At 34.0% G+C, this 26,052-nt stretch overlaps 1 protein-coding gene across 1 annotated transcript in view; it reads right to left on the bottom strand.

Annotated features, from left to right (window-relative positions):
* Positions 1 to 26,052, bottom strand: part of ERBB4 (erb-b2 receptor tyrosine kinase 4) — a 1,100,940-nt gene that overhangs the window by 242,787 nt on the left and 832,101 nt on the right. Inside the window, exons 15-16 of the mRNA XM_024763203.1 lie at positions 21,636 to 21,790; positions 14,251 to 14,325 (exon numbers count right to left, since the gene is read on the bottom strand). Coding sequence (XP_024618971.1) covers positions 14,251 to 14,325; positions 21,636 to 21,790 — 230 coding nt within the window. The remainder of the gene's footprint in view (positions 1 to 14,250; positions 14,326 to 21,635; positions 21,791 to 26,052) is intronic.

Genomic DNA, 26,052 nt, shown 5'->3' with positions numbered 1-26,052 from the left:
TTCAAGTAAGCATCTCAAGCTTATCACACTCCAAACAGAATTTTTTATTTTCCCCATAAAATTTGTTCCACTTCTTCTTGAGTCTTTGTCTCAGTTTATGACATCACCCCTCACCCAGTTAACTCAGATAAAAAACCCAGGTGTCATCTGTAATATTTTTCTATTTTACCATCCCAACATCATCCAATCCACTTACAATTTTCCTCATAGTAAATAAAAATGCAAATAATTATAAAATGATATTAAATATTTTATATCTTTTACTGCACTGTAAATTTTATATTATGGATTGTGTTAATTTTTTTTTTTTTTCATTCTCTCCTCAGTGCCTGATGTGTAGTAATTATAATGAATATTTACGGGCTGGTTATTGTTAAGTAGCATATATAGAAGAGTGGGTTTTTTTCGTTTTATCATTTCAAAAAAACAAATAAAATATGGTATGTTTGATTGTATCAATAGTCGGAAGACTTTTTCTTAGCAGAAATCACGTTTTCCCTTATCAAACAGAATCAAATGATACACAATCTGGGGATTCATGCTCTACATTTTGTACTCATTACGACTTTCAATCAACTTTGCCCCATCCCACAAATCTTACAGTATAAACTGGAGAGGAAAATCTAAAGAAAAAGCCTGCCAAAGCCCAGCACTATATTGTCTGTTATTTTATTGCTGAGTGTCCCTAAAGCTTGGATTCTTATTTCCACCTTTGATAAGTGAGTCTGGGGGTGGCAGCATTAATGGAATTAGTGTCAGGTCTGATGGAAGCAGTTCTCATATGGAACCACAGTACTTTTACCAAATCCATACAGAATTTATAAATAACTGCCACTATAGAAAAGATTAAAAAAAAAAAAAAACTTCACCTATGTTTATTCATAAATGTCTTAGATTTGTCACTAATGTATTAATATATAAAAAAGTAAAAATATATTTATATTATGTTACCATCCTACATGAGTATATGCTTAGAACATGGGAAATATTGATATATTCTCACCAAGCAGTGCCAGGTATATTGTTAGACTAAAATATGCTGTGTGAGGACAAGCATTATAAAATGCTATACATCGGAGGAAGGCTAAATAGGTAAAAGTCAGGACTAAGGGAAAGACCACTTGGGAACCAATCTAGTAGAAAGAAGGAAATGTGGCTTTTAGAATCAATCACACACAGTTGAGCTCAAATCTTTGTGCTTCCACTTACAAGCCAGGTGATTTTTTGTAAATTGCTTAATTACTCTGAAGCTGTTTCATTTGTTAAATGATAATGGTGATAACTATTTTATATCATGAAAGTTAAATGTGACAGTGTAGTGCACCTGATAGACATATATTAGAATTTTGTTTTTTTTAAGGATGGCAAAAAACAAGCTCTAAGTCTGAGATTTTGGAAAAAGCAACGCTATTCTAAGAAAGAAATAAGAACTGTTGTTTTGATTTTTCTGTTGTTCCTTTCTTTCTTATTGCATAGAACAATGGTGGCATTTACTCTGGGATTTGAACACTAGGATTTGGGATCCAGAGGTTCAAGAAACAAACAACTTTGGAAATAGATTTTGCTTTTTTCATTAAAAAAAATCATTGTTGTTTTTTTTCCCTTCAACAAGTAAACTTTTTATGGTAAGGGGTTTTGTTATTGCTGTTTTATTTTTAATTCTCCTAAAAGTAACTATAGTTATTCCATAAATGACTCAAGCATATGGAATGCTTCACTCGGGGCAGAGGAACAGAATGCTATGAAAACTGCAATGGCTACAGGCATTCGGTGTTTATTAGAGGTGGGTTTCCCTTTCCTGATCATTCTTTCGTTGGTTATGAGTTACTGTGAAATTACTAAAATGAAATTACATCATTTTTGGTTTGAGGGGTGATGGTAGCAAAGAATGAAATCACTGTGAGGAATTTCGTTGGTAAATCAAACTGCTCTCTGTTAATTAGCTCCCACCTACATACATAGTATAAAAAATAATTGTATGTTTATGAAGGAATAATTAGGGAATGTGCTGAGGTTAATAAGAAAAAATCATGAAGAGAGCAATTTAAGTTAATATCTACATATCATTTTATGTAACCACATCACAGGAGGGGGTCCCAGTTAATTAGATTCCTTTAGTTAAATAGGAAATGTAAAAAAAGAAAAGATACTTAGGGTTTAAATCCAATGTATGCCTGAGTTATATGGGAAAATAATTTTGACTCTTTTCTGAATAGACATATATATATATATGTCAGGCATAAAAATAGAAACTTTGACCTATACCTAAGAAATGTTTCTGCTTAAGTATTGTTCATTTATGACATATAAAAACTGAAACAATATTTTAATAGAAATATTGGCTACAAAATGCAATTTTAAGAGAGTCTTTGCAATATAATTCCATGTCTCGGAGTGATTTTCAATTTAAAAAGTAGACAATGCTCAGAATTCTGAATGCAGACCCAGATGATCATATTTTAGTCTTCTCTTGTAGAAGTTTATAAGATCTGTGGGCAAATATAAATCTACAGACATATGCAATGGGCACAGGCAAACAGATGTTTCTCCTTGGCTCTGTCTGACTCATCCCATCTGCAACCTATCAAAGATGGTAAAATAAATACCCTTTCGTGAACATGAAAAACCGTTCCCTCCATCATTCTTATTGTGCTCAAAACTGTTACCAAAATATTCATAGGAAAAGGGCCTACTATCTCTCCATCTAGATATCACATTCTAGAATCAAAATCTGTGACCTCCAAGGTGAGGAGGTAAGAAAAAAAATTAGTTTCTGTTTATATTAAATTTTTATTCTATCCCTTTAAATATCTATCATAAATTCTATTTATATAACTGCATAGATGAGTGTGTGATGAAAGGTTCTCATTGGTAAGAGTATCCCAAGTTTTATGATAACAGCTCTAGAGTAGCGTTGTGCAACAGATATCTAATGCAAGCAAATGGTTATTTAAAATATTCTAGTAGACGTATTCTTAAGAGATGAAATTAATTATGATAAAATTTTATTTAACCCATATGTCCAAAATTATTAGCATTTCAACATGTAATCAATGCAAAATTTTAATGAGATATTTTACATTCCTTTCTTCATACAATGTCTTTAAAATCTGGTGTACATTTTACAATTACAGCACATCTCAATTTGTTTTAACCATATTTAAAGTGCTCAATGAGCACATGTGGCTTATGGTTACCATATTGAATGGGGCAGGTCTAGAGCACTCTTGGGGAAGACTCACCCGTCTGACAAATAAATGGAAAGGCAATAAACCTGGAGTTAACATCAGGGCAGTTTGATCCTAATTATACTATGAGTTACTGCTCACAAATGGAGTATTGAACACCTGGAGCCAATGTGTACATTGAGACCTTACCTTATAGAAAATAATTATACAAAAGAACCCTGGTTTTAAATGTACAAAAGAACCCTGGTTTTAGTTCTAAGACAATACTTTAATTGCTTGCTTTTGGCTCTTTTTCAGACAAGCAAGCAATAAATTATTTGAAGGTAGCAAGACAAATTTCTCCCAGACTTAAAGGTGTTCTTATATGGCAAAGTTGCATAGGACACAGAAAATAAAATTCTTTTCTTGCAGGACAAGAAGAAATAAGAAAGGGAGCACTGAAAGTGCTATGGTGGTAAAGTAGGCAGAATTCAAAGATGGCCCACAGGATTCCAGCCTGTAGTGTATAAACATACATTCACTCAGTTATTCAATCAAATACTATTCTGGGTGTGCTATAAAAGGATTTTGCAGATGTAATTAAGGTCCCAAATTACTTGACCTTAAGGCTGGGAGACAATCAGGTGGGCCTGATCTAATCAAGGTGCCTTTGAATTTGGGTCTAGAGGTCAGAGAGGTAAAAATCAAAAGATTCAATAATGAGAAAACTGGCACACTGTTGCTATCTTTGAAGATGGAACAGGCTGCATGACAAGGAATGCCCAAGGCAAAGAATAAGCAATGAAACAAGAGTCACAGTCCTATAACTGCAAGGACCCAGATTCTGCCAACCACCTGAGTAAACTTGGAAAAGGACTCCAACCTCTGGGTGAGAACATAGCCTAGACAGCACCTTTATTTCAGCCTGGTGACATCCTAAGGAGAGAACCCAGCCATGTCTATACTTTTTTTTTTAACATCTTTATTGGAGTATAATTGCTTTACAGTGGTGTGTTAGTTTCTGCTTTATAACAGTGAACCAGCTATACATATACATATATCCCCATATCTCCTCCCTCTTGTGTCTCCCTCCCACCCTCCCTATCCCATCCCTCTAAGTGGTCACAGAGCACCGAGCTGATCTCCCTGTGCTATGCAGCTGCTTCTCACTAGCTATCTATATTACATTTGGTAGTGTATATATGTCCATACCACTCTCTCACTTCATCCCAGCTTACCCTTCCCCCTCTCCCTGCCCTCAAATCCATTCTCTACATCTGGGTCTTTATTTCTGTCTTACTCCTAGGTTCTTCAGAACCTTTTTTTTATTTGGATTCCATATATATGTGTTAGCATACAGTATTTGTTTTTCTCTTTCTGACTTACTTCACTCTGTATAACAGTCTCTAGGTCCATCCACCTCACGACCCTCAGAATGGGAGAAAATATTTGCAAACGAAGCAACTGACAAAGGATTAATCTCCAAAATATACAAGCAGCTCATGCAGCTCAATATCAAAAAAACAAACAACCCAATCCAAAAACAGACAGAAGACCTAAATAGACATGCTTGTACTTTTACCTATAGAACTGTGTTTTTGTTTGTATTTCTGTTTTTAAGCTGCTAAGTTTATGGTAATTTTTTATATGATAATAAAAAAACTTATATAGCAGTTGAACAATTCATTCACTTTACCTAACCACAAAGTATTTTTTTTAATACTTACCATTTTAGTTATCAAATATATAATCTAGATTTACAATATTTTGAATTTCAAAATAGGTTTTGAGGGCAAACTCTGATAGTTTTAGATGCTAAATTCACTAATACCTTTACACTGGAGAAGTTTAATACATTCACGGTTATATAATTATTCTGATTTTTTTCTATAAAACACTGAAATCATTTCACACACATACTAAGCATGATTTTAAGGATTAAATACCTGGAGTAGGTAAATGATCAAAGATATATGCTGTATGTGGTAACCCTCATCATTCTATAGCATATTAAATTCCAAGATATTCAAACAATAGTATTTGGGTGCTGACTAGATGAGAAGGCATTACCTTAGGACTTCCAAAAATTTACTGATAACTTTTGTGTCAGATGTTAGTAAGGGACCAGGTCAAATGCCATTTTTTACAATATATACAAACATATATATATATATATATATATATATATATAACTAGTTGTTTAACATATTTAAGTCTTAGTCATTTGAAAACATGAAGTAATTTTTCTTTATTAGGAATTACTTGTTCATTTTGCCATCTCTTACTTTTTCACTTCCTTTGTACCTTGTCAATGTATCTCTCTATATACCAGCTACAGAAATGTTTGTAATGGGTTTATATTTTTAGTTGGTTGCAATTTAGACAGCTCTTAGTCTGAAAGATATTAGAAATAAAATATTATGAAATAAAATTTAATATTCTAGTCTACTAAAATCCCGAATAAAAATCCTGAGTGATATCGATGACATAATTATACCTCTAAATTGTACTCTATATGAAAACAATGCCAGGGGTTGAATATTGGAAAAGCACATGCAAAGTACTTTTAAAACTGTAAATATCTGTCTAAAGAAAGGAGCCGAGGCTTCAGGAATATCTTTCATTTAATTGCTTCCATTTTTAATAAAACACATTGGATTGTCAGTAACGAATTTCAGTGAAGCTTGAGATATTCTGAGATAACTGACTGAAGGCAGTCCTGACATCATTCCAGTTGAGAAATTAATAATTACAAACACCATAATTTCTATGCTGTAGCAAGATGCTTATGGGAAAGAGTGAAAAAGGATTCATAATGGTTCCCTCGATCCACTGAATTTTTGCTCTGACACTTAACTAGTATAATAAACATCTTCCCAGTTCAATAATGCTATCTTTAGATTTTCTATTACAGTTCTAAAGTTAATGCTCTTAAAATCTCTTTTGACTTTCAACCTTAACTATGACTTCTGGTCACATTTTTACAGTCAGTGGTTTTGAGTTTAATATTAATGTTTCCAGGATCTGTAAAAGCTTTGTAACAATGTGTGGGCATTTTGGTATCATTATAAAAGCCACTCATGCAACCTTGTGCCACTAAATACTTTTGTTTAAAAGAACCACTTGAACTGTATGAACAGGAATTAACAACAACTGATCTGAGATGTTTTACTCTTGCCTTATGCTTCTTTGACAATTTTGGTATTTTATGCGTACTGGGAAGTGTGGGACCCAAATCAGCTGGAAAAGAAGAAATTCACACACTCTCCTTCACCTCTTCGAATGCTCTTTAATTCAAAAGTAAATTTAGTGTCTAGAACACGGTGGACTAAGGATAGACTTATAATAAAAAGCCTGTGTACTTTTATTTATTGTACTTAGGGATCATAACACAACTGTCACTCAAATAAGGTAACTATCTACAGGCAACTTTGACCGTTCGATTTGGACATAAGAATTAAGTTCCTTGGGGGCAAAACAAAGAAAACGGATTGTGCCATTTGTGAAAGTGGTGCCAACAATATCACATCATCTCTCTCATATATCACACATGGGTCACACTGCTAAAGAATAAGCCGTTATGTGACCTCTTAGGTAATAACCGCTATATCGTAAAGTAAAAGTGTGACACAGGCATTAAAATGCGACAGGAATATAAAACGTTTCAAATATCTGGCTATATGAGATTTAGGGAGTTAAACTAAGTTCAATTACCTTATTTCATATTGTGAAGCATTCAGGATAATTGAGTTGAAACAAACAGCCAGATTAAAATGCTTGAACATATATCTAGTAGTTGTTATAATTTCTGTCACAAATTCAATAAAAATTATTAGTTTACAGTCTGAATTGCTAGCTAACAAAAAAATGCTTTGCCAAATAGAGACTTTGCTTGCTGAGATGAACAAGTTTAGTCTCTAATGGAGTAAGGATTTTAAAAAAGCTTTGGATATATGTTCGACAAAGAAACTAAAATAGAATAGAATCTAATACATTGTTTATCAGAATCTATATGAAAACAGCATATATGCAAGTTAAAATAAATTGCATACAAAAAATAATAATAATAATAAACTTTTTGAACATATTTCTTCATAAGATCCTTGATTGGGAAGGAAGAGCATCAAAGCTAAATGCTATTTTTAAGGCATTTATTTCAGATAAGGAAAGAATGGAGACGTTTCAAAATATCAAGTATTATTTTCACTATAAGTAGCATATTCTAGGAGGCTACAGGTAAAAACAAAATTCTATACTGTCCTATCCAATCTTCCTAGAAGAAATTCCAGCAGAAGCCTGTAAGGTAAATCGAGTGTGGAAAACCAATTCACAAATTGCAGGCTCGGGAAAGAATAACACTGCTTAGAAAATGAAAGTCGATCAAGATTGGAAACATTTCACCTGTTTTCATTTAAATCTTCAATTTCTTTTCCTGCTGGTTTAGGAAATAGAATATAGCATAATGGGGCAGTAGGGAGTATGAACTCTAAATATCTTGAAATGGCCACATTGACACGCTCAATGTAACTTTCTATAACTAAAAAAAAACTAGGCTTTGGATAATCTCCCAGTTAAAGCATGGTTTATGAAACTTAAAACATTATTTTATATAAAGTTTTGTCCTCCTATTATGTAACATTTATTTTAATCAATTCAGACAGAAGCTTAAAGAAAACTGTGATGGAATTTAAAAATGGAAAATGATCTGAATATTACTAGACTAGTCACCTGCTTTCAATTAAATATATACCCACCCCACTTCAGAGAGGTAAGCATTTACTGCAATACTAAGGACCTGAAAAAGGAGGTACCTGTTACTTTTACTTCTCACCCAATCCATGTCAAAATGCTCTATGGTCATAAATACTTTTCCAAAGTGTCCAAGCTAAATCTTTCATGTAAATTCCAAATTGTCTTATAAACAGCCTCTGGCAAGTCAATCAAATCTAACAAGTCAATACAATTGAAGAACAGAGTCACATTGCTTTAAATTTAAGTTCAAAACAGGTATTAATTAAAGATATCTAGAGTTTTCTGAAAGGAACAATTAGTTACCTACTACCAATTCTTTGAGATCATTATACTTAGAAGTGTGCTAAAAAATTTAAGTACTTAAAACCTGAGAAATTTTGATATGTTAATTCCATAGCCATTGAACTATTGGATTAATGTCCTGATATAAAATACTAATAGAACACAACATCATGAGATTTTTAAAAAGACTGTTTTGCTAATATTTCAACTAGAGTCATAAATATCACCAGTGAACATATACTAGATAATGGCACCTTTGCATTATCTCATTTAATCTTCACACCAATGTTATGAGGTATAAGGATTCTCATTTTAAATATTACCATTATTGTCCCCATTTTACAGATAAAAAATATTGTAGAGTCAACACTTGAACTCAGGCTTTCACATTCAAGAACCTCTGCTCTTTATGGTCACCTATTTATGACAAAACTCATCTGAATTAGGTGTATTAGTCTGAGACTATACGGAATGGCCTGGGAATCTATGCAAGCAAGAGGACTGAAAATTCCCAAACCACTTTTTTTAAATGTTGCAAATATTAAATCTACAAGATACACTATGATTTTGAGTTATATAACCTCAGTTAGTATCATTGAAAACCACAAGTCACCCATCACTATGGTTTTAACTCTTTCTCTGTCTCTGCATATGCCTCTGCCTATGACCTACTGCCATTGGTACCAGTGGCCCTCGCTATGACAGTGATTCTCAAGATGAAGAAAGAAATGTCCTCCCTTCCTTCAAAGGACTATCAAAGAGGTAGTGGGACACATCAAAGCTCCCTGGGTGACTCTGAGAGACTTCCCTCCCCCTAGAGGGATATGTTCCTCCATCCTCAACGTTTAAAATATTTGATATCTACAGAAATAATAAGGAATAGCATTTAATGAGTGATTAATTTAAACCAGGCACTGTTTTATAGACTCATTCAATCTTCATAGCCAATTTATGAATGATATTAATATTCCTATTGTATAATGAAGAAAGTGAAGCTCAGATAATATAAGGAACTTCCCTAAGGTCACACATCTAAAAAATGGTAGAACCTGACTTTGAACTCAGAAAATTGAATTCCAAAGACAGCACACTTCACCACCATACTACATCGCCTCTCATTAATTGGCTGTGATAATTATTAAAAAATCATCAAAACAAATGTGAAAACATGCTTCAAAGTGATAGTACAGTGACTCAACCAAAGGCTCAAGGAGGAAAAAATATTTCATGTACATAGGAACAATCTAAAATAGACGCTAGCTTATAAAACTGTAGTTTGGGCCTTAGGTTCTCTTTCCCTCCCTCTTTCTCTCTCTGTCTCTCTCTTGATTTTTTTTCCCATAATTTGACCTTGCTCTGAACGACTGTACTAACTGGTCTTGATTATGCCCAAATGCCAAAGTGCCACTGTTGTATAAGTCAATTAACTCTATCACATTCTTTTTTTTTTTAGAGTTTAATTCTCTATTTACTTCATTAAAATAATTTGTTAATAAGACATATCACTCATTTGACTGTTTTAAAAACATTTAAAGGCAAAATACCATATAACTGAAAAAAAAACTACAACTAAATTACATGACAGATGAATTTCATAAATATAATATTTAGCAAAAGAAGCCAGATGTAAAGAGGACATAGTGTATGATTCAATTTATACAAGTACAAAAACAGGCAAACTGACCTATGTTGTTAGCATTCAAGGCAGTTGTTACCCTCAGAATGGAGCACAAGAAGTGTTTCTCATTCTGATACTATTCTGTTTCTTGATCTGGCTGATGATTACATAAATGTTTCATTTGGAGAAATTCACTGAGCTTTACACTTATGTTTTATGTATTTTTACACTATATATGTTATATTTCAATCAAAACTTTACATGAAAAGGCAGTGCTTTATCCAAAACAGTTGCTTTGCTAATTGTAATTTAGTACTACTTTCTCTCTTCCAAAAGATACAATTAACTTGTTTCATAAAGAAAGCTAACAATATTTCCACATAACATTGTAAAGTTACTATTTTCCTAAATATGAGGTGTTTTAAAAGTCAAATTTATTGAGGTATAATTTATATACAGTACAATTCATTTTTTTAAACTGAATGACCATTTTTGACAAGCCCATACATTTGTGCAACCGTCACCACTATCAAGATACAGAACAGTTCCTTCATCTCCTCAAATTTCCTTATGACCTTTTGTTGTCCAACTCATCTCCCAACTCCCAGTTCCTGGCAATACTGATCGACTTCTGTCTCCATAGTTCTTCCTTTCCAAGAATGCCTTATAAATGGAATTCTATACTATGTATCCTTTTAAGCCTAGCGTCTTTCATTTAGCTTAATGTTTTTATTTTTAATAGATCTTTATTGGAGTATAATTGCTTCATAACACTGTGTTAGTTAATGTTGCATAACAAAGTGAATCAGCCATATGCATACACATGTCCCCATATTGCTTCCCTCTTGAGCCTCCCTCCCACCCTCCCTATCCCACCCCTCTAGGTTGTGGCAAAGCACCAAGCTGATCTCCTGTGCCATGCTGCTGCTTCCCACTAGCTAAATATTTTACATGGTAGTGTATATATGTCCCTGCTACTCTCACTTCGCCCCAGCTTTGCCCTCCCACCCCATGTCCTCATGTCCATTTTCTATGTCTACCTCTTTATTCCTGCCCTGAAACTAGGTTCATCAGTACCCTTTTTTTTTTTTTTTTTAGATTCCATACATATGTGTTAGCATACAGTACTTGTTTTTCTCTTTCTGACTTACTTCACTCTGTATGACAGACTCTAGGTCCATCCACCTCACTACAAATAACTCAATTTCATTTCTTTTTATGGCTGAGTAATATTCCATTGTATATATGTGCCACATCTTCTTTATCCATTCATCTGTTGATGGACATTTAGGCTGGTACCATGTCCTGGCTATTGTAAATAGTGCTGCAATGAACATTGTGGTACATGTCTCTTTTTGAATTATGGTTTTCTTAGGATATATGTCCAGTAGTGGGATTGCTGGGTCATATGGTAGTTCTATTTTTAGTTTTTTAAGGACCTCCATACTTTTTCCCATAGTGGTTGTATCAATTTACATTCCCACTTATTTTTATATTCTTCCTAACCTATCTGTTAGTTTCCTAGTCTAATTTTATTTTTTACTTTGTTACTGCCTTTTGTTTTTTTTTTCTTTTGCTGCCTCAGGCGGCTTGTGGGATATTGGTTCACGAGCCTGGGGTCAGGCTGAAGTTCCTGCACTGGAAGCTCCGAGTCTGAACGACTGGCCTCACAGAGAACCTCAGACCCCAGGGAATATTCATTGGAGTGAGGTCTCATGGATTTACTCATCTCAGCACCAAGACCCAGCTCTACCCAACAGCCTACAAACCCCAGTGTTGGAAGCCTCAGGCCAAACAACCAGTAAGACAGAACACAATCTCACTCATTCAAAAAAAAAAATGAGATGGCAAAAAAATATGTCACAGATGAAGGAGCAAGGTAAAAACCTACAAGACCAAATAAATGAAGAGGAAATAGGCAGTCTACCTGAAAAAGAATTCAGAGTAATGATAGTAAAGAAGACCCAGAATCTTGGAAATGGAATGCAGGCATGCACTGAGAAAATACAAGAAATGTTTAACAAAAATCTAGATGAACTACAGAACAAACAAACAGAGATGAACAACACAATAACGGAAATGAAAAATACACTAGAAGGAATCAATAATAGAATAACTGAGGCAGAAGAACTAATAAGTGAGCTGGAAGACAAAATGGTGGAAATAACTGCCAAGGAGCAGAATAAAGAAAAAGGAATGAAAAGAATTGAGGACAGTCTCAGAGACCTCTGGGACAACACTAAATGCACCAACATTTGAATTATAGGGGTCCCAGAAGAAGAAGAGAAAAAGAAAGGGTCTGAGAAAATAGTTGAAGAGATTACAGTGGAAAATTTCCCTAACATGGGAAAGGAAATAGCCACCCAAGTCCAGGAAGCACAGAGAGTCCCATACAGATAAACTCTAGGAAAAACACACCGAGACACATATTAATCAAACTAACAAAAATTAAATTCAAAGAAAAAAATATTAAAAGCAGTGAGGGAAAAACAAAATATAACATACAAAGGAATCCCCATAAGGTTATCAGCTGATTTTTCAGCAGAAACTCTGCAAGCCAGAAGGGAGTGGCAGGATATAATTAAAGTGATGAAAGGGAAAAAGCTACAACCAAGATTACTCTAACCAGCAAGGATCTCATTCAGATTCGATGAAGAAGTCATCAGACAAGTGAAAGCTAAGAGAATTTAGCACCACCAAACCAGCTTTACCACAAATGCTAAAGAAACTTCTCTAGGTAGGAAACACAAGAGAAGAAAAAGACCCACAAAAACAAACCCAGAACAATTAAGAAAATGGTAAGAGGGACATGCATATCAATAATAACCTTAAATATAAATGGATTAAATGCCCCAACCAAAAGACACAGACCGGCTGAATGGATACAAAAACAAGACCCATATATATGCTGTCTACAAGAGACCCACTTCACACCTAGGGACACATACAGACTGAAAGTGAGGGGATGGAAAAAAGATATTCCATGCAAATGGAAATCAGAAGAAAGCTGGAGTAGCAATACTTGTATCAGGTAAAATGGACTTTAAAATAAAGACTGTTACAAGAGATAAGGAGGGACACTGCATAATGATCAAAGGATCAATCCAAGAAGAAGATATAACAATTATAAATGCTTATGCACCCAACATAGGAGCATATCAATACATAAGGCAAATGCTAACAACCATGAAAGGAGAAATCGACAGTAACACAATAATAGTAGGGGACTTTAACACACCACTTACACCAATGGACAGATCATCCAAACAGAAAATTAATAAGGAAACACAAGCTTTAAATGACACAATAGACCAGATAGATCTATTTGATATTTATAGAACATTCCACCCAAAAGTGGCAGAATACACTTTCTTCTCAAGTGCACATGGAACATTCTCCAGGATAGATCACATCTTGGGTCACAAATCAAGACTCAGTAAATTTAAGAAAATTGATACTGTATCAAGCATCTTTTCTGCCCACAACGCTATGAGATTGGAAACCAATTACAGGAAAAAAACTGTAAAAAACACAAATACATGGAAGCTAAATAGTGTGCTACTAAATAACCAAGAGATCACTGAAGAAATCAAAGAAGAAATAAAAAAATACACAGAAACAAATGACAATGAAAATACGATGGCTCAAAACCTATGGGACACAGCAAAAGCATTTCTAAGAGGGATGTTTATAGCAATACAATCTTACATCAAGAAACAAGAAAAATCTCAAATAAACAATCTAACACTACACTTAGCTTAATGTTTTTGAGATCCATACATGTTTTGTGTAAGTCAGCAGTTTGTTCCGTTCTGTTGCTGAGTAATGTTACAATGTATAGATATACCACAGTTAAAAAACATTTGAGTAATTTCCAGGTTCTGGTGATTTTGAATAAAACCACTACAAACATTTATGTATAGGTTTTTGTATAAACATTAGTGAAATATTTTGTTTTTTAATTCTAACTTGTAATTTCACCTGCACAAAATATTTTCTACACTGCCTTTAGCCTATAGTAATTCTTATGCCTAGGGAATATACCAACCAGTTCAAAATAACATAAAATCAGAAATTGAATCAAGTAACAAACACCTGCAAATTCTGCAAATTACACTCTTAAAAATATTTTTTGCAGTCATCTACATAATTAAGAACATAAATACTATTAAAGCTCTAGATTAATATTTAAAATATTGTTTAAATTTTACAAAATTAAAAATCAGTGATATTACTAATTTGGATTCTATAGTCATAATGAAAAAGGAAGAAGAGGTAAGAAATGTGGCTTGAAAAGTAAAGGGTTACATGCCTCTTTCACAACTCCCTGATTTAACGTATTATAAATTTCACCCAGCTGGTTAGTACTTTTTTATCCATGATAACTGGGAAAGGATTTGAGTGACAAAATGGAAACATGGTAGATGTTACCTAGCATGTTGTGGTAAAGTGGAATGGCCCGTCCAAAGGTAGTAAATGCAGTCATGACTAGTAGGACCGCTACACCTGCAGGCAATTACAGAACAGAAAACATCATTCTCCATTCACAGTGGCATGCACACACATGCACCAGTGCTCACACATGGAGCCTTGGAGGAAGAACATGGGAAGCAAGCACACCAAGTACCTATCCATCAGGCCGATGCAGTCTTCAATACTTGAGCCTATGCACCTGCAGAAGATCCAAATTTTAAAAATACAAGGAAAGAAAAATTAGTCATTTTTAAACAGAAGATATAAGACAAATACTGATGGTGTCAAACTCTTAATTATTGTTAATAGACAATTTCTGAATATCATGAATTTAAAGCTAGTGAGAAGGTTACTGTACTTGATGGATACCCAGAAATAAATTGTAAATACTACACAAATGGAATGCAAAGAAACAAGTCCACAGTAAAGGAAACTGTACTCTGTTTCTGTGGATAATTTCCAAGCACATATTGCTCATTTCTAATACTCTACATTCATTTGAATCATTGGTGATATTATGTCTTGATGAATAACTTGATATTTCAATGGCTATAATCGGTTTCATGTATACAGTTTCTTCTAAAAGGCTTTAAGCTGAAGTGAAAAACAGAATCAATAAAAAAGAAAACATGAGCTATTCAATATAATATAATAAACTGATGCTTAATATTCATTATTAAAGATTGATTTTAGCAGAAAATGAGTTAATGTGCTTTAACGTTATTCTCACGGATACTTTACACAATCACATTGTTCCATTCCTTGGTTGTGACTGTCTTTAAAACATACTTATCTTTAAACATGAATTCATTTAACAAGCAAATTAACTGGTTTCACCATACTGCAGTTTATCTTGATACTTGCTTTTAAAAAAGCAGTGCCATAACAGTCAAGTGAAAACAGGTTTTTAAACTGCCATAATATCTAACTCAAACAATAAAAAATAAGTAAATACTCCCCAAGGAAATGAATAACTTGAGACTCAGGTAAGTAAAGAATCCACAGAGGTTAACATTTAAGTAAAATTATATAAGTACACAGAATTCTGATTTTGAAGTATTACAGAAATATTTCTTCCATCTACCAATAAATTTGAATTGTATTTCTTTCCCTTTTCTCTCATTAAACACATATAGCTGCAGTGCAGTATCAATTCCTTGTACAGCTGTGATTTATTGAACTGTCTAATTCTTCTGGTAATATTTTTTCCAAATTCTAATTTCTAAAACTGAAAAAGAAGTTGAAGTTAAAATCATTATGTAATGAAGTAATAAGGTGCTCTTGTATAAGGCCAGACTGTCCATTATATACAGAGAAAACTCTGTAACACGTAAATAAATATAACTATGTATAATAATAATTAAGTCACTATTTTCCTCCTTCATCAGTATCAGTTATAATATTCCTACTAGGTGGAAAATTATTTTTCTTTTGAGGATTGGCTTTGAGTGGCTTAGAAAAATATTAATGTACAGAAATACATGAAATACACTGTGAAAAAGGCTTTTAAAAAAAAGCAAATAAGAAATTTAAATAAAAATATAGAGCACATAGCATTGAATTGGTTCCAAAATTCATAATCAAAACCATTTCTAAAAATAAAAAACAATTTGTATAAAAGTTTGCAAATTGTCTTATATGGTTTTCTTCTATTCCAAAGGACTTATTTTTTTCTAGTTTCCAGTTATACCTTCTTCAAAATGCTTTCTTAAAATACAGTAGTGGCATTTTTGTAAAATTAATAGTCTACTTCTTACTTCCAAATGATAATCTGAAAGCTATGGTTAGTTTGTAATCTGTATTTATTATAACCTTTGTAAGATAAATGTATTTGAAAGTAAGCTTTAACTTGAGGGGAAAGTTAAAGAGTGAATAATGAAAGATCTTCATTCATCCATTAAAAAAAAAAAAAAACTCCGTCACATGCCTACTAAGTGTTCCTACTATTCTAGGAGCTGGGGGGAGAAAAAAGATGAATTAGACATTTTCCTATTTTTAATGAGCTCAAACTTTAATGAAGGAGACAGATGCATAAACATATGTGTATTGTACAATATGATAAATATAATGAGGAACACGAACCAGTGACTTAGGAGAGTGTGGAGGAGGGACACAGAGTTTCAGAAGGTTGGGGTCACACCCTCGGAGAAGTTAGAAAACTGAAGTTCAGAGTTCAGAGTCCTGATAACCAGGATTGGTGTGGCAATAATTTCTAAGGGGTAAGAAACAGCAGGAGCAAAAGCATCGATCTGAGGAAGGGTAGAGAGTATACGAACAGCTACAAATAATTCTGAATAGTTAGAGAACAACATATGAGGCAACAGGGAGAAGGAAAAAAAGAAGCTAGATCACTAGAAAGGAACCAGAACTGAAGACTGCCTGCTTAGGAACAAACAATGGGAAACCACTGCAGGGTTTTAAAGAAGTTGTGAAATTGCTAGATGTGTATTATACATTGATCTATTTGCCCACTGAAGGCTAGTCAGCTGGGAGCCAGACAGATTCCTTTGGCACAGAGACTGTTTTAGTCTCTGTAAGAGATGATGAAGGATTAAACTAGGGAAACAGTAACTAGGATAGAGGCAGAGTTGGATTTAAGGAATACCTTGAAACGTATGCGGAAAAAAAAAAAAAAAAAACAGTAGTTGGTGGCTGATTTGATGATGGAAGAGGAAAGATCAGAGGAGTTAAAGATGACTCATACTGAGAATAGTGGTACCATCAGTGAGAGAATGCAAGAGGAGGAATACCTTCCTCTGTGTGTGTGTGTGTGTTCCGGAAGCAGGGTTGATAGTTTGTTTCAGTCTTAGGTATCTAAAGTTTAGTGTGGTTTTCCTACATCCAGGTAGAAATGTTCCTCAGCATCTGGAAAGATGAGTCTGGTGGAGGGGACGGTGTGGGGGGGAGGATAGGGAAGCAGGAGGCACAGGTACAATGATCCAGTTTTGAAACATCATACAGGAGAAGGCTGAAATCATGTAAGAGGATGTGATGGCTGAAGAAGGATCTATAAAGTGAGAAAAGCAGAGACTGAGACTGAAACTCCAATAATTAGTAAATGACATAAGATGAGCTCATAAGCCAGAAACATAGGAAAATATGTTTGAGTAAAATCAATTAATTGCAGTGTCATGGAAGCCAAATCATGAAAAAACTTCAGGAAATGGATGATCATCGATCGTTGTCAAGTGCAAGAGAGGTCTATTAAAAGAACTACTAAGAGTATGTTAGTTGTCATAGTCAAGGTCACTAGAATTTAGGTTGCTGTGAGTTGAGAAGCAAATTGCAAATAAGAGAATAGAAGCAAGGGAAAAGGGAAGAGCTACTGAGGGGGTGGGGTGTGAGGTCAAGAAAGTTTGTCTAGGAGATTTTGTAGGATATTTGAGATTTAAAGGTATTTATAAGTTGAGGATAAAACAAGAATGGAAGACAGAATAAGAGTGTGGTCCCATTTTTTCTAAATACAAATCACTGTGTATTTAAAGATGTATATTTTATTTCAACTCTTTGTACTTGACATAAGCAAATAATTAGCACATGCAATTTATGTAGATTCAGGAAAATCAAAGAATAATGGAAACATTAAACTTTTGAAGAGTCAAAATCCTAAATAAGAGACTGAATAAAGATGTGAAATAATACAATTCTCTAGATAATTAGTGTCCTAAAGTAGAAACTTTACAGAAAGTTCAGAAAGAAAAACTGTAACATGTTAATATATTAAAAAAACTGGAATTCCAAATATTGAGCTGTGTTTAACATTTGCTTGTACTTACTGATTTATGAACACCTTGATATACCCATACAAGTAACATAGTTGAGATATTTTGACAAAATCTTCTCTGAATTTTGAAATTAAAATGGAAAAATATTTTAAAATTTCATTACAGAAGTTATCGACAATAATTCCACAAGCAGCCCTTCTTTTGTTCTCTCCAGCAATGGAAATTCTTTCATTACATACATTTAAAAATATAAAAAGAATTGATAAGAAAAATATTAAGGCATATAGAAAATTTAATAGTATCAAATCATGATTCTAATGTTACTAAAAACTTTTAATGAATTTTTTAGAGATGCCCTATTAAAAATAAATATCCCAGGGCTCCCCTGGTGACGCAGTGGTTGAGAGTCCGCCTGCCGATGCAGGGGACACGGGTTCCTGCCCCGGTCTGGGAGGATCCCACATGCCGTGGGGCGGCTGGGCCCATGAGCCATGGCCACTGGGCCTGCGCGTCCGGAGCCTGTGCTCCGCAACGGGAGAGGCCATAGCAGTGAGAGGCCTGCTTACCGCAAAGAAGAAAAAAAAAAAAAATCCCAGTTCACGTCTCCAAACAAAAATTAAATTGACATTCATCATGGACGTAAGTGATATTAGTAAAGAAACTATGATCTTTGCCCTTACGACTACTCAACTGCACACTAAATTTAGTTTACATGTCCTCTTTTAAAATTTCTAGCTTGCTAATTTCAAATATGAATATCATTTCTAAGTTTTAAATTCTTGCTAATCATTTCAAAATACACAGAGATCTCTGATGAAAGGATATAAATTGTAAGAATAAAAATTCACTGGACTGTGACTTCCTAGTGATCAAGAGCTGTGTTTTGCTTATTTCTGAACTTAGCTATCACTGTATCTGATACACAACAGGTGTTCAATATAACAAAGTTGAAGAATGAATGAAATGAGAAAGGCTGCTAAAATAAAAGTTCTCTAGTCAAGGCAAGAAGAGACAATGTTATTTTTTTTTCCTCTAGGAATATTAGTGAGACTCTCCTGATAGGTACTAGCTAAATGGATCACCTATTTCAAAAACATCTAAAGAACTTATTAGAGTCAATACATTTAATGTACTTTTAGAGTGGTAAAAGGGCTTTTAAGGTATTACATGATAATTTTACTTTCAGATGATCATTAAACAATATTCAAAGTAAGAACTTCCTTCTGAAAAATGATTTGAAAGACTATTTCCATTAACTTGGTTCCTGAATTATCCAGCTGACATAATATTGGCATATAAAAGAAAAGCTGTTTTCCAAAGTGGAGCTGGCATGGTGAGCTCACACTTACTGATAGGTCATTTATTATGTATGTTTAGGAATAAAAATAGTCACTTGTCCCATCATCCCTACTGCCCCTATGATCTTCCTAGGGAAAGATTCTATCTCTACATGCTCAATTTGAAAGGAAGGGACTGAATGCATAGAGCACCTCATTGCTTCATTAAAAGAATCTCAAAGCACAGTGTTGCACTGCAGTAGTGTACAGAGGAGGGCTTAAGCATTTAGAAATGCCCAAATCCTAAATTCCATTCTGAGGCTGAGACCACAGAACTCTTAGGAAGTGAGTGAACCTGGACAATGTGGATGCTGTTAGAAAAAGGATGGCAGGAAGATAAATGAAAACAAAGACAAGAAACTGACAGGATTAAGTCAGTCATTACAGAATCCATTTACCTTAGAAGATGCCAGGGAGTACACTAGTCAAATTCTGTCTCACCATCATTCTGCACCAGTGAATTTAAAGTCATCATTTTATTTAGTAGGGTTCCCAAGTGATCTGGTCAGGTTTGTTTCCTGTTACACCTTCATCCTCCCTTTTGGTTGACATCCAACTTTTGTTACTGTGGTAAATTGATCTATTCGTTGTCCCTCCTTCTACTTTCCCCCCACTATATATCTTTTCTTTTATTATATAATCATGATTTAAAAGGAATGAGAGGAAGACACACCAGCCACACATCCAGACTATGTACGGCTCTGTGATCTCACTTTCATTTCCCTAATGGCTTTGTTGTAATTAGATTTGCAAAAACAGCAAAAGGTCTCATTTTGAATGGCAACAGCTGTTGACATCAACATTACATTGAATAATGTTTGTTTAATTTTAGATGCAAAACAATAAAACCCTCTTGTGGATGATTATTTTAGCAGGCAACGTTTTCCCTTTCTGTTGCTGACCCTTCTGCTCCAGCAATACCAGTATCTTCATGAAATACCCTTAACTGAAGTGTGCCCAAAACTCACCAGGGGAGCAGCTTATTCTTTCTAATTTCCTTGAAGCAGAGTGTCTATTTCAGTATCCTCAAACCAGTGAGGTGGCATTAGCTCTTCCAAGCTGCATTTGAATGGCAGCATATTACTTTACCTTTTGAAGATCTGCCACTTCACAGAGTGAATTAAGCTGATTTCTTGACCTGCAGGAAATTGTAGCAGCATCTGCAAATTGATGTCCTCTTGGCAGAAAATGATGTGGCTTGCTTAACTTCTTGAATATCCCCTAACAGCCAGCCCTTACTCTGGCAGAAAATCTCTTTATGGAATCTCATACTTTCCTGCCAGATCTAAAGCACCCAAGATGATTCTCCACAAGTGTCTCTGTGGGTTTGTATGTGTGTGTGCACATGTGTGTGGGCACTCACAATGGAGAAAAGGTTTTTTGGACAGAAGGAGGACAGAGCATGTGAAACTGCCCTTGATTCTAAATTTATTCTCCTTCTACAGGAAAGAGAAGGAAAAGTCCTGATTAAAAGAGAGTTGCTGTCTTTTAAAGAAATAGTTGTGGGGATTTGTTCGATGAAGTGACATTATTTCTTTTATAGTTCAGTGCTTTTCTTCTTTCTGTAATGTCTTTGTTACTCAACTGTTATCAGTATCAAAAGTAGTCTAATAATTATTCATTTTACAATGCATCCTTTTGAAAAGTAGAAAAATGTGTACCCATCCTTGAATTGTCCTATATCGGTTGAAGAAACACTAGGTTGTAGGTTAACCTATAATAGAATCACTTTCACAAAATGTACTTGTATTTTTATTAAAATACATATCACTAGGTTCTTTTTTTTTTTTTTTTTTACCATCACTGCATTTGCTTATATTTTGCTGAAGGAGTAATACAAGGCAGCATTTATCAAAAAGAGACCTTCACTTTAAGCTGATTGTAACAACAAAGAAACAGAAAATCTCTGTTAAAGATTTATTAAGCGTGAATCTCAAAAGTACAATTACTTGTCTTTTCTGATATCTTTAATCCTCAGTAAAATTTGGAAGAATTTCTACACTCCATACAAAGTATACCTGATACCAGCTTCATGAAGGTGTCAATAGAAGTGACAGGAAAATGTTCCAACAGAACTATTTTAGAGGGTATAAATTCGATTCCATAAAGCATTCTTATAGAAAGGAGTTCTCTTAAAATCAACACATTATATAAACACGAATAGGATTTTGCATAAGAATATTATGTATTCAGTAGACTGTGTCAGGGATAAAATGCATGTATGCACCTCTTGATTAGTAATAAACACATGTTTAAGCTTTGGACCAGTAAAGTTGCTTACCCTTGGGTGCAGTTTGGATGGCATGGGTGGCACTCCCGATCCTGATCAGCATACTTGAAAATGAAACTGTTTGCCCCCTGTAAGCCATCTGGACATTTTTCCACACAGTTCGGGCCATCCTTAAAATGGGAGCACTTTGTACAGTTGTCAGGTCCCTGAAGTGTGAAAAAAAAAAAAATAGAGGAAGAAAAATGGGTGCCATTTCCTCTGGAATGTATTTATCTGGTTTAGTTACTGAGACTTCAGTGGGTAGCCAATCTTCCTCTAGAGAACTGAAGAGCATTTTCAGAAGTACAAATGGGGACGCTGCTATTGTAGCTTTCTGATCAGCAAAATTGCCCAGTGATTTTTCCAGAAGGACATCAGCATTTTCTTTCTGTCATTTATTCCTAGTGAGATTACAGTGCAACGATATTTGATAACAACACATTATTCCTGGAAATATTTTATCACAACCACTGGGAATATGTGAAAATTCTTACTAAGTAGTTAATGAAAATAAGGAAATGATAGGAACTAGGTAACACTGAATTTCATATACAAGTGAGACGTAAACTTTCCTTTGTAGTACCATGACTATTTGAACAATGAATTTAAATTTTTTCTATAGTTGAGTTATCAGGAATTAGGTAGTTTAGGCAAATAAAGGTTAATTTCTAAGTTACTCTCCAACTCATATCAGCTTATGATAATGCTAAAAATCATATCATGTCTATTAATAGGGATTTTAGCAAATAACAGTACAATACTGAGAGCACAATAAAGGCACAATCTGATGAGCAAAAATCAAGAACTTGTACATACAAAAGAAAGTTATATAGAGAAACTTACTCAAGAATGAAGGTGATATAAATATGAGCATGATAAATCTAAATAAAACTAACTCACTTCATATATTTATGTTTATAATTTATAATATCTAATATGTATAATTATAGTAAGCAGTAATGTGTAAACATAGTTAAATGTCATAACAAAAGTAAAAATCTTAAATTCATATTAAACATCTAAAAATTGTACCAAAAAAATGATTTGGACTTGGTGCTGGGGATAGTAAGCATGCAAGAAATGATAAGTAGTACATTCTCAAATCAAATTGAGAACATTTTGGTGAAAAATACTATTTCCTTAAAAGATGCCCATGTATTTACACATTCAGGTCTTTTAAATAATGATATTACCTACTCAAAATTTACTTTTAGTTCTCCTTTTTGAACATCAAATTGTCTTAGGATTCCTCTTTTCTTTGACTACTTCTTGGAACTTCTTACCTTGACTCTTTTCTCCCCCAAATCTGTTTATATCCACATAGTTTAACAATTAGGACAGGTCACATTGAAGATAATTTAGATAAATAAGATATACTAAGTATAGAGGGAAATATTTAATATTAAGTTTATAATTATAAACAATGTGTATTTGGGAGACGAGCAAGCAAACATTTTACAGAGCTATTTATTAGACAGGGCGTGTGGGGATCAGTCTATTCACGACAGTGTGTTACATCTCTCTATGGATGCTAATCCAAAAGCAGCCAGACATTGCAAGTGGTGATATAAGGCATCAGGAAATCAAGAAATATAATACTTTAAAATTTAAAGATAAAGGCAGCTAAGGAAGAATAGTAGCACAAAGAAGAAAGGGTAATCAGGAAGAGATTTCTGGAAATCCTGAGACTGGTGAGGTTCAATCAAACACCTATCTTACTATTTTGAAGTGAGATTTAGAGTATATCTATTATCTATCTATCTATCTAAACAGTTATAGGTATATCTAAATCTCATACTTCTAAATCTCATATATATATATTTTTTTATGTATATAAACATATGTGTATATATATGTATGTACATATATATGTGTGTATATATATATACTTATTTATTCTGTGAAAGAGAATCCCTATTCAACCTGAAGAGTTTGCTGCTGGCAACTTATTTCCTACCAAAAAAGAATACTTCACATGTTTCCAATTTTAACACCTGCTCATGGGTACTTAAGCACATAATACTGTCTATTATACAAAATCATTTACTGTGCAAGTATGCTCAGTGGTATGACATTGTACAAGACAAGAGACATGCTGATGTCTTCTTTCAGAACACAAGAATAAAACTTACTGTGAGTAAATTAGGCAGTGGTAGTCAGAATTAGGAATTATTTTTCTATAAAATACTTCTAATGTAAAATAATGTCCTGGTAAAATCAGAAGATGTAAAAAATTTATGAAACTAAAATGAAATTCACATTTAATCTTTAGGCAGACTTTAATAGGATAAATTTTTTTGTGCTTCCTTGTTTTTAAAGCATCTCTTAACTATTTAATTGTATTATCATGATATGAAATCAAATGTCCTGAGCTGACATAACTAAAAGATGTTCTGACAAATCTCAAAAGAAATGAAATGTCTGATTCTCTATCTCATTTCCATAATAAAGAGATTTAAAGAAATACATGTTGTCTAATACTTACTCTTTTATCATTATATTCCCAAAGCTTTTAAGAAGCTAGGTACAGCGAATGAACTGATAAATGCAACAACAGAAAAGAGAGATGAAGGCAACATTCTTCCTTATCTCTGATTTTAAGCTACCCTTGGACCCAGTAATCTAGACAGAAAACTAAAGGATAGGCTAAATCCTGAGGGATACATTTCATTTTATTTTTCTCAGTGACAATTGATGTTTTTCTCTGGTAGCCGCTGTAAGAGAGAAAGCCACTATTCACCAGTATCCAATTCTCTTCCACTTCCAGCCTCACAGAATATGGAAATTCCCTCCCACTAGAGGGGAGGTGTGTGTCTCGCTTTGGACAATGAAATTAAGTAAAAGCAATTTATGAGACTGCCAGTGGTAAACTCTCCAGCCTTCTCTTTCCCAGCTGCCATGATGTGGGGATCCCACGTAGATGTAGAGATGCCATAACTTCAAAGCATCCTGAAATGCCAGACCACCACAGGGAGGGGGTCCTGCCTTAGAAAGTTCCCCAGACCTGCAGTGCACTTTACATGAAAAAGATTTAAACATTTTTCTGTAAGCTACTGCAATATGGGGGTTATTTGTTGTGGCAACACAAGCTCTATTAACCTGGATTTAACAGCTATTTTAGCTTTAACAAAAATCAGTTTCCCTTGCTCCCCAAAAATCAGTTCCCTTCTCCTAACCCCTCCCTTCTCTTGCTGTCTCTGTGGCTTATATTTTGGTCTCCTTTGACTTTTATGTCCTTTTCTTTTGTTCTTACATTCCCTCCCTTATCTTTCTTGATAGGACTATACAGTAATAGTGAAAGTGAGTCAGAAAAGATAAAATTGTAAGGAAAGAAAAGATAGAAAAGAAAAGAAAAAGAAAGAATAAAGTAAAGAAGACAGATGAGAATATAAAAGCAGAGGCTTGCTTTATTTCAAACCCACCCCTCTCAAGATTATCCTGAATGTCTGTCACATTTAAATAGGATAATACCATCCATTTTACATATGTATATTCCCAGAAAGCATTTTATCCTTATTACTTTATGGACATTGTTGCCTAGGGAAAAATAGTGAAATGAAAAGAGTGTGAAATTTGGAGTCAGAACTTCTATAGTTGAGTCCCAGCTCCGCATCTTACTGACTTGCTGACTTTTGGAGTAACTTTCTAATCATTACCATGGGTTCAATTTCTTTATATTTTAAATGGAGAATGTGATAGTATGCTTCAGAGGTAATAGTGTTTGACAAATATAAATATTTATCAATTCTTATCATTAGGGAAACATTAACAGTTCAAGAAAATGAGATTTCAGCAGAATAAATCATAAGACCAGGTGTGGAAATTCCGGTTAGCTTTATGACTTCTTCCTCTATCTCATCACTGTATCAGTCTCATGAAGAAGTTTCCTGAACCTCCTGGGTATCCTAAGTGATATATGCCGGTTACTTGGCACACAAAACCACTTCCGTCTTTAGTTTTGATAAACAACATGTAGACCCAGAAACAGGCATACACCTAATATAAATTGTAAAGGTTGAAAACAAGCAACCCCCTAGAGGGAGCAAAGTTTGGGCTATTGCTTGAGCTCAATCCTGGCAGTTTTTCAGATACCATAACCTAAAAGACACTGTGCTCTTACCTGCTTAGCATTTTAAGGCTTACTGATCAAGTCAGTTTTCTTGATTTCATGCTCTGATCTAACACAAATGAGTGATTCAACTTTACGGAGTTTTTTCTACTTTTGACTTATTGCCTTCTCTAATCTCTAGACATACTCATTTACAATTTTAGCACCGAATAGTGATTTTAAGCATATGGCCCAACAATGTTGTCCTTACAGAATTAAAATGTCTTCACTAAAAACCTGTTTTTTCATTCTTTCTTGGTTATCAAGTAATTTTGAAAATTGCAAGAATATTAATTTTTAGGGCTTTTTAATGTGTATTTT

Source organism: Neophocaena asiaeorientalis, unplaced genomic scaffold (assembly GCF_003031525.2).
Source record: "Neophocaena asiaeorientalis asiaeorientalis breed wild unplaced genomic scaffold, Neophocaena_asiaeorientalis_V1.1 scaffold86, whole genome shotgun sequence".
NCBI lineage: Eukaryota > Metazoa > Chordata > Mammalia > Artiodactyla > Phocoenidae > Neophocaena > Neophocaena asiaeorientalis.
Note: the sequence above shows the minus strand (reverse complement) of the source record. Positions and strands in the feature narration are given on the sequence as shown.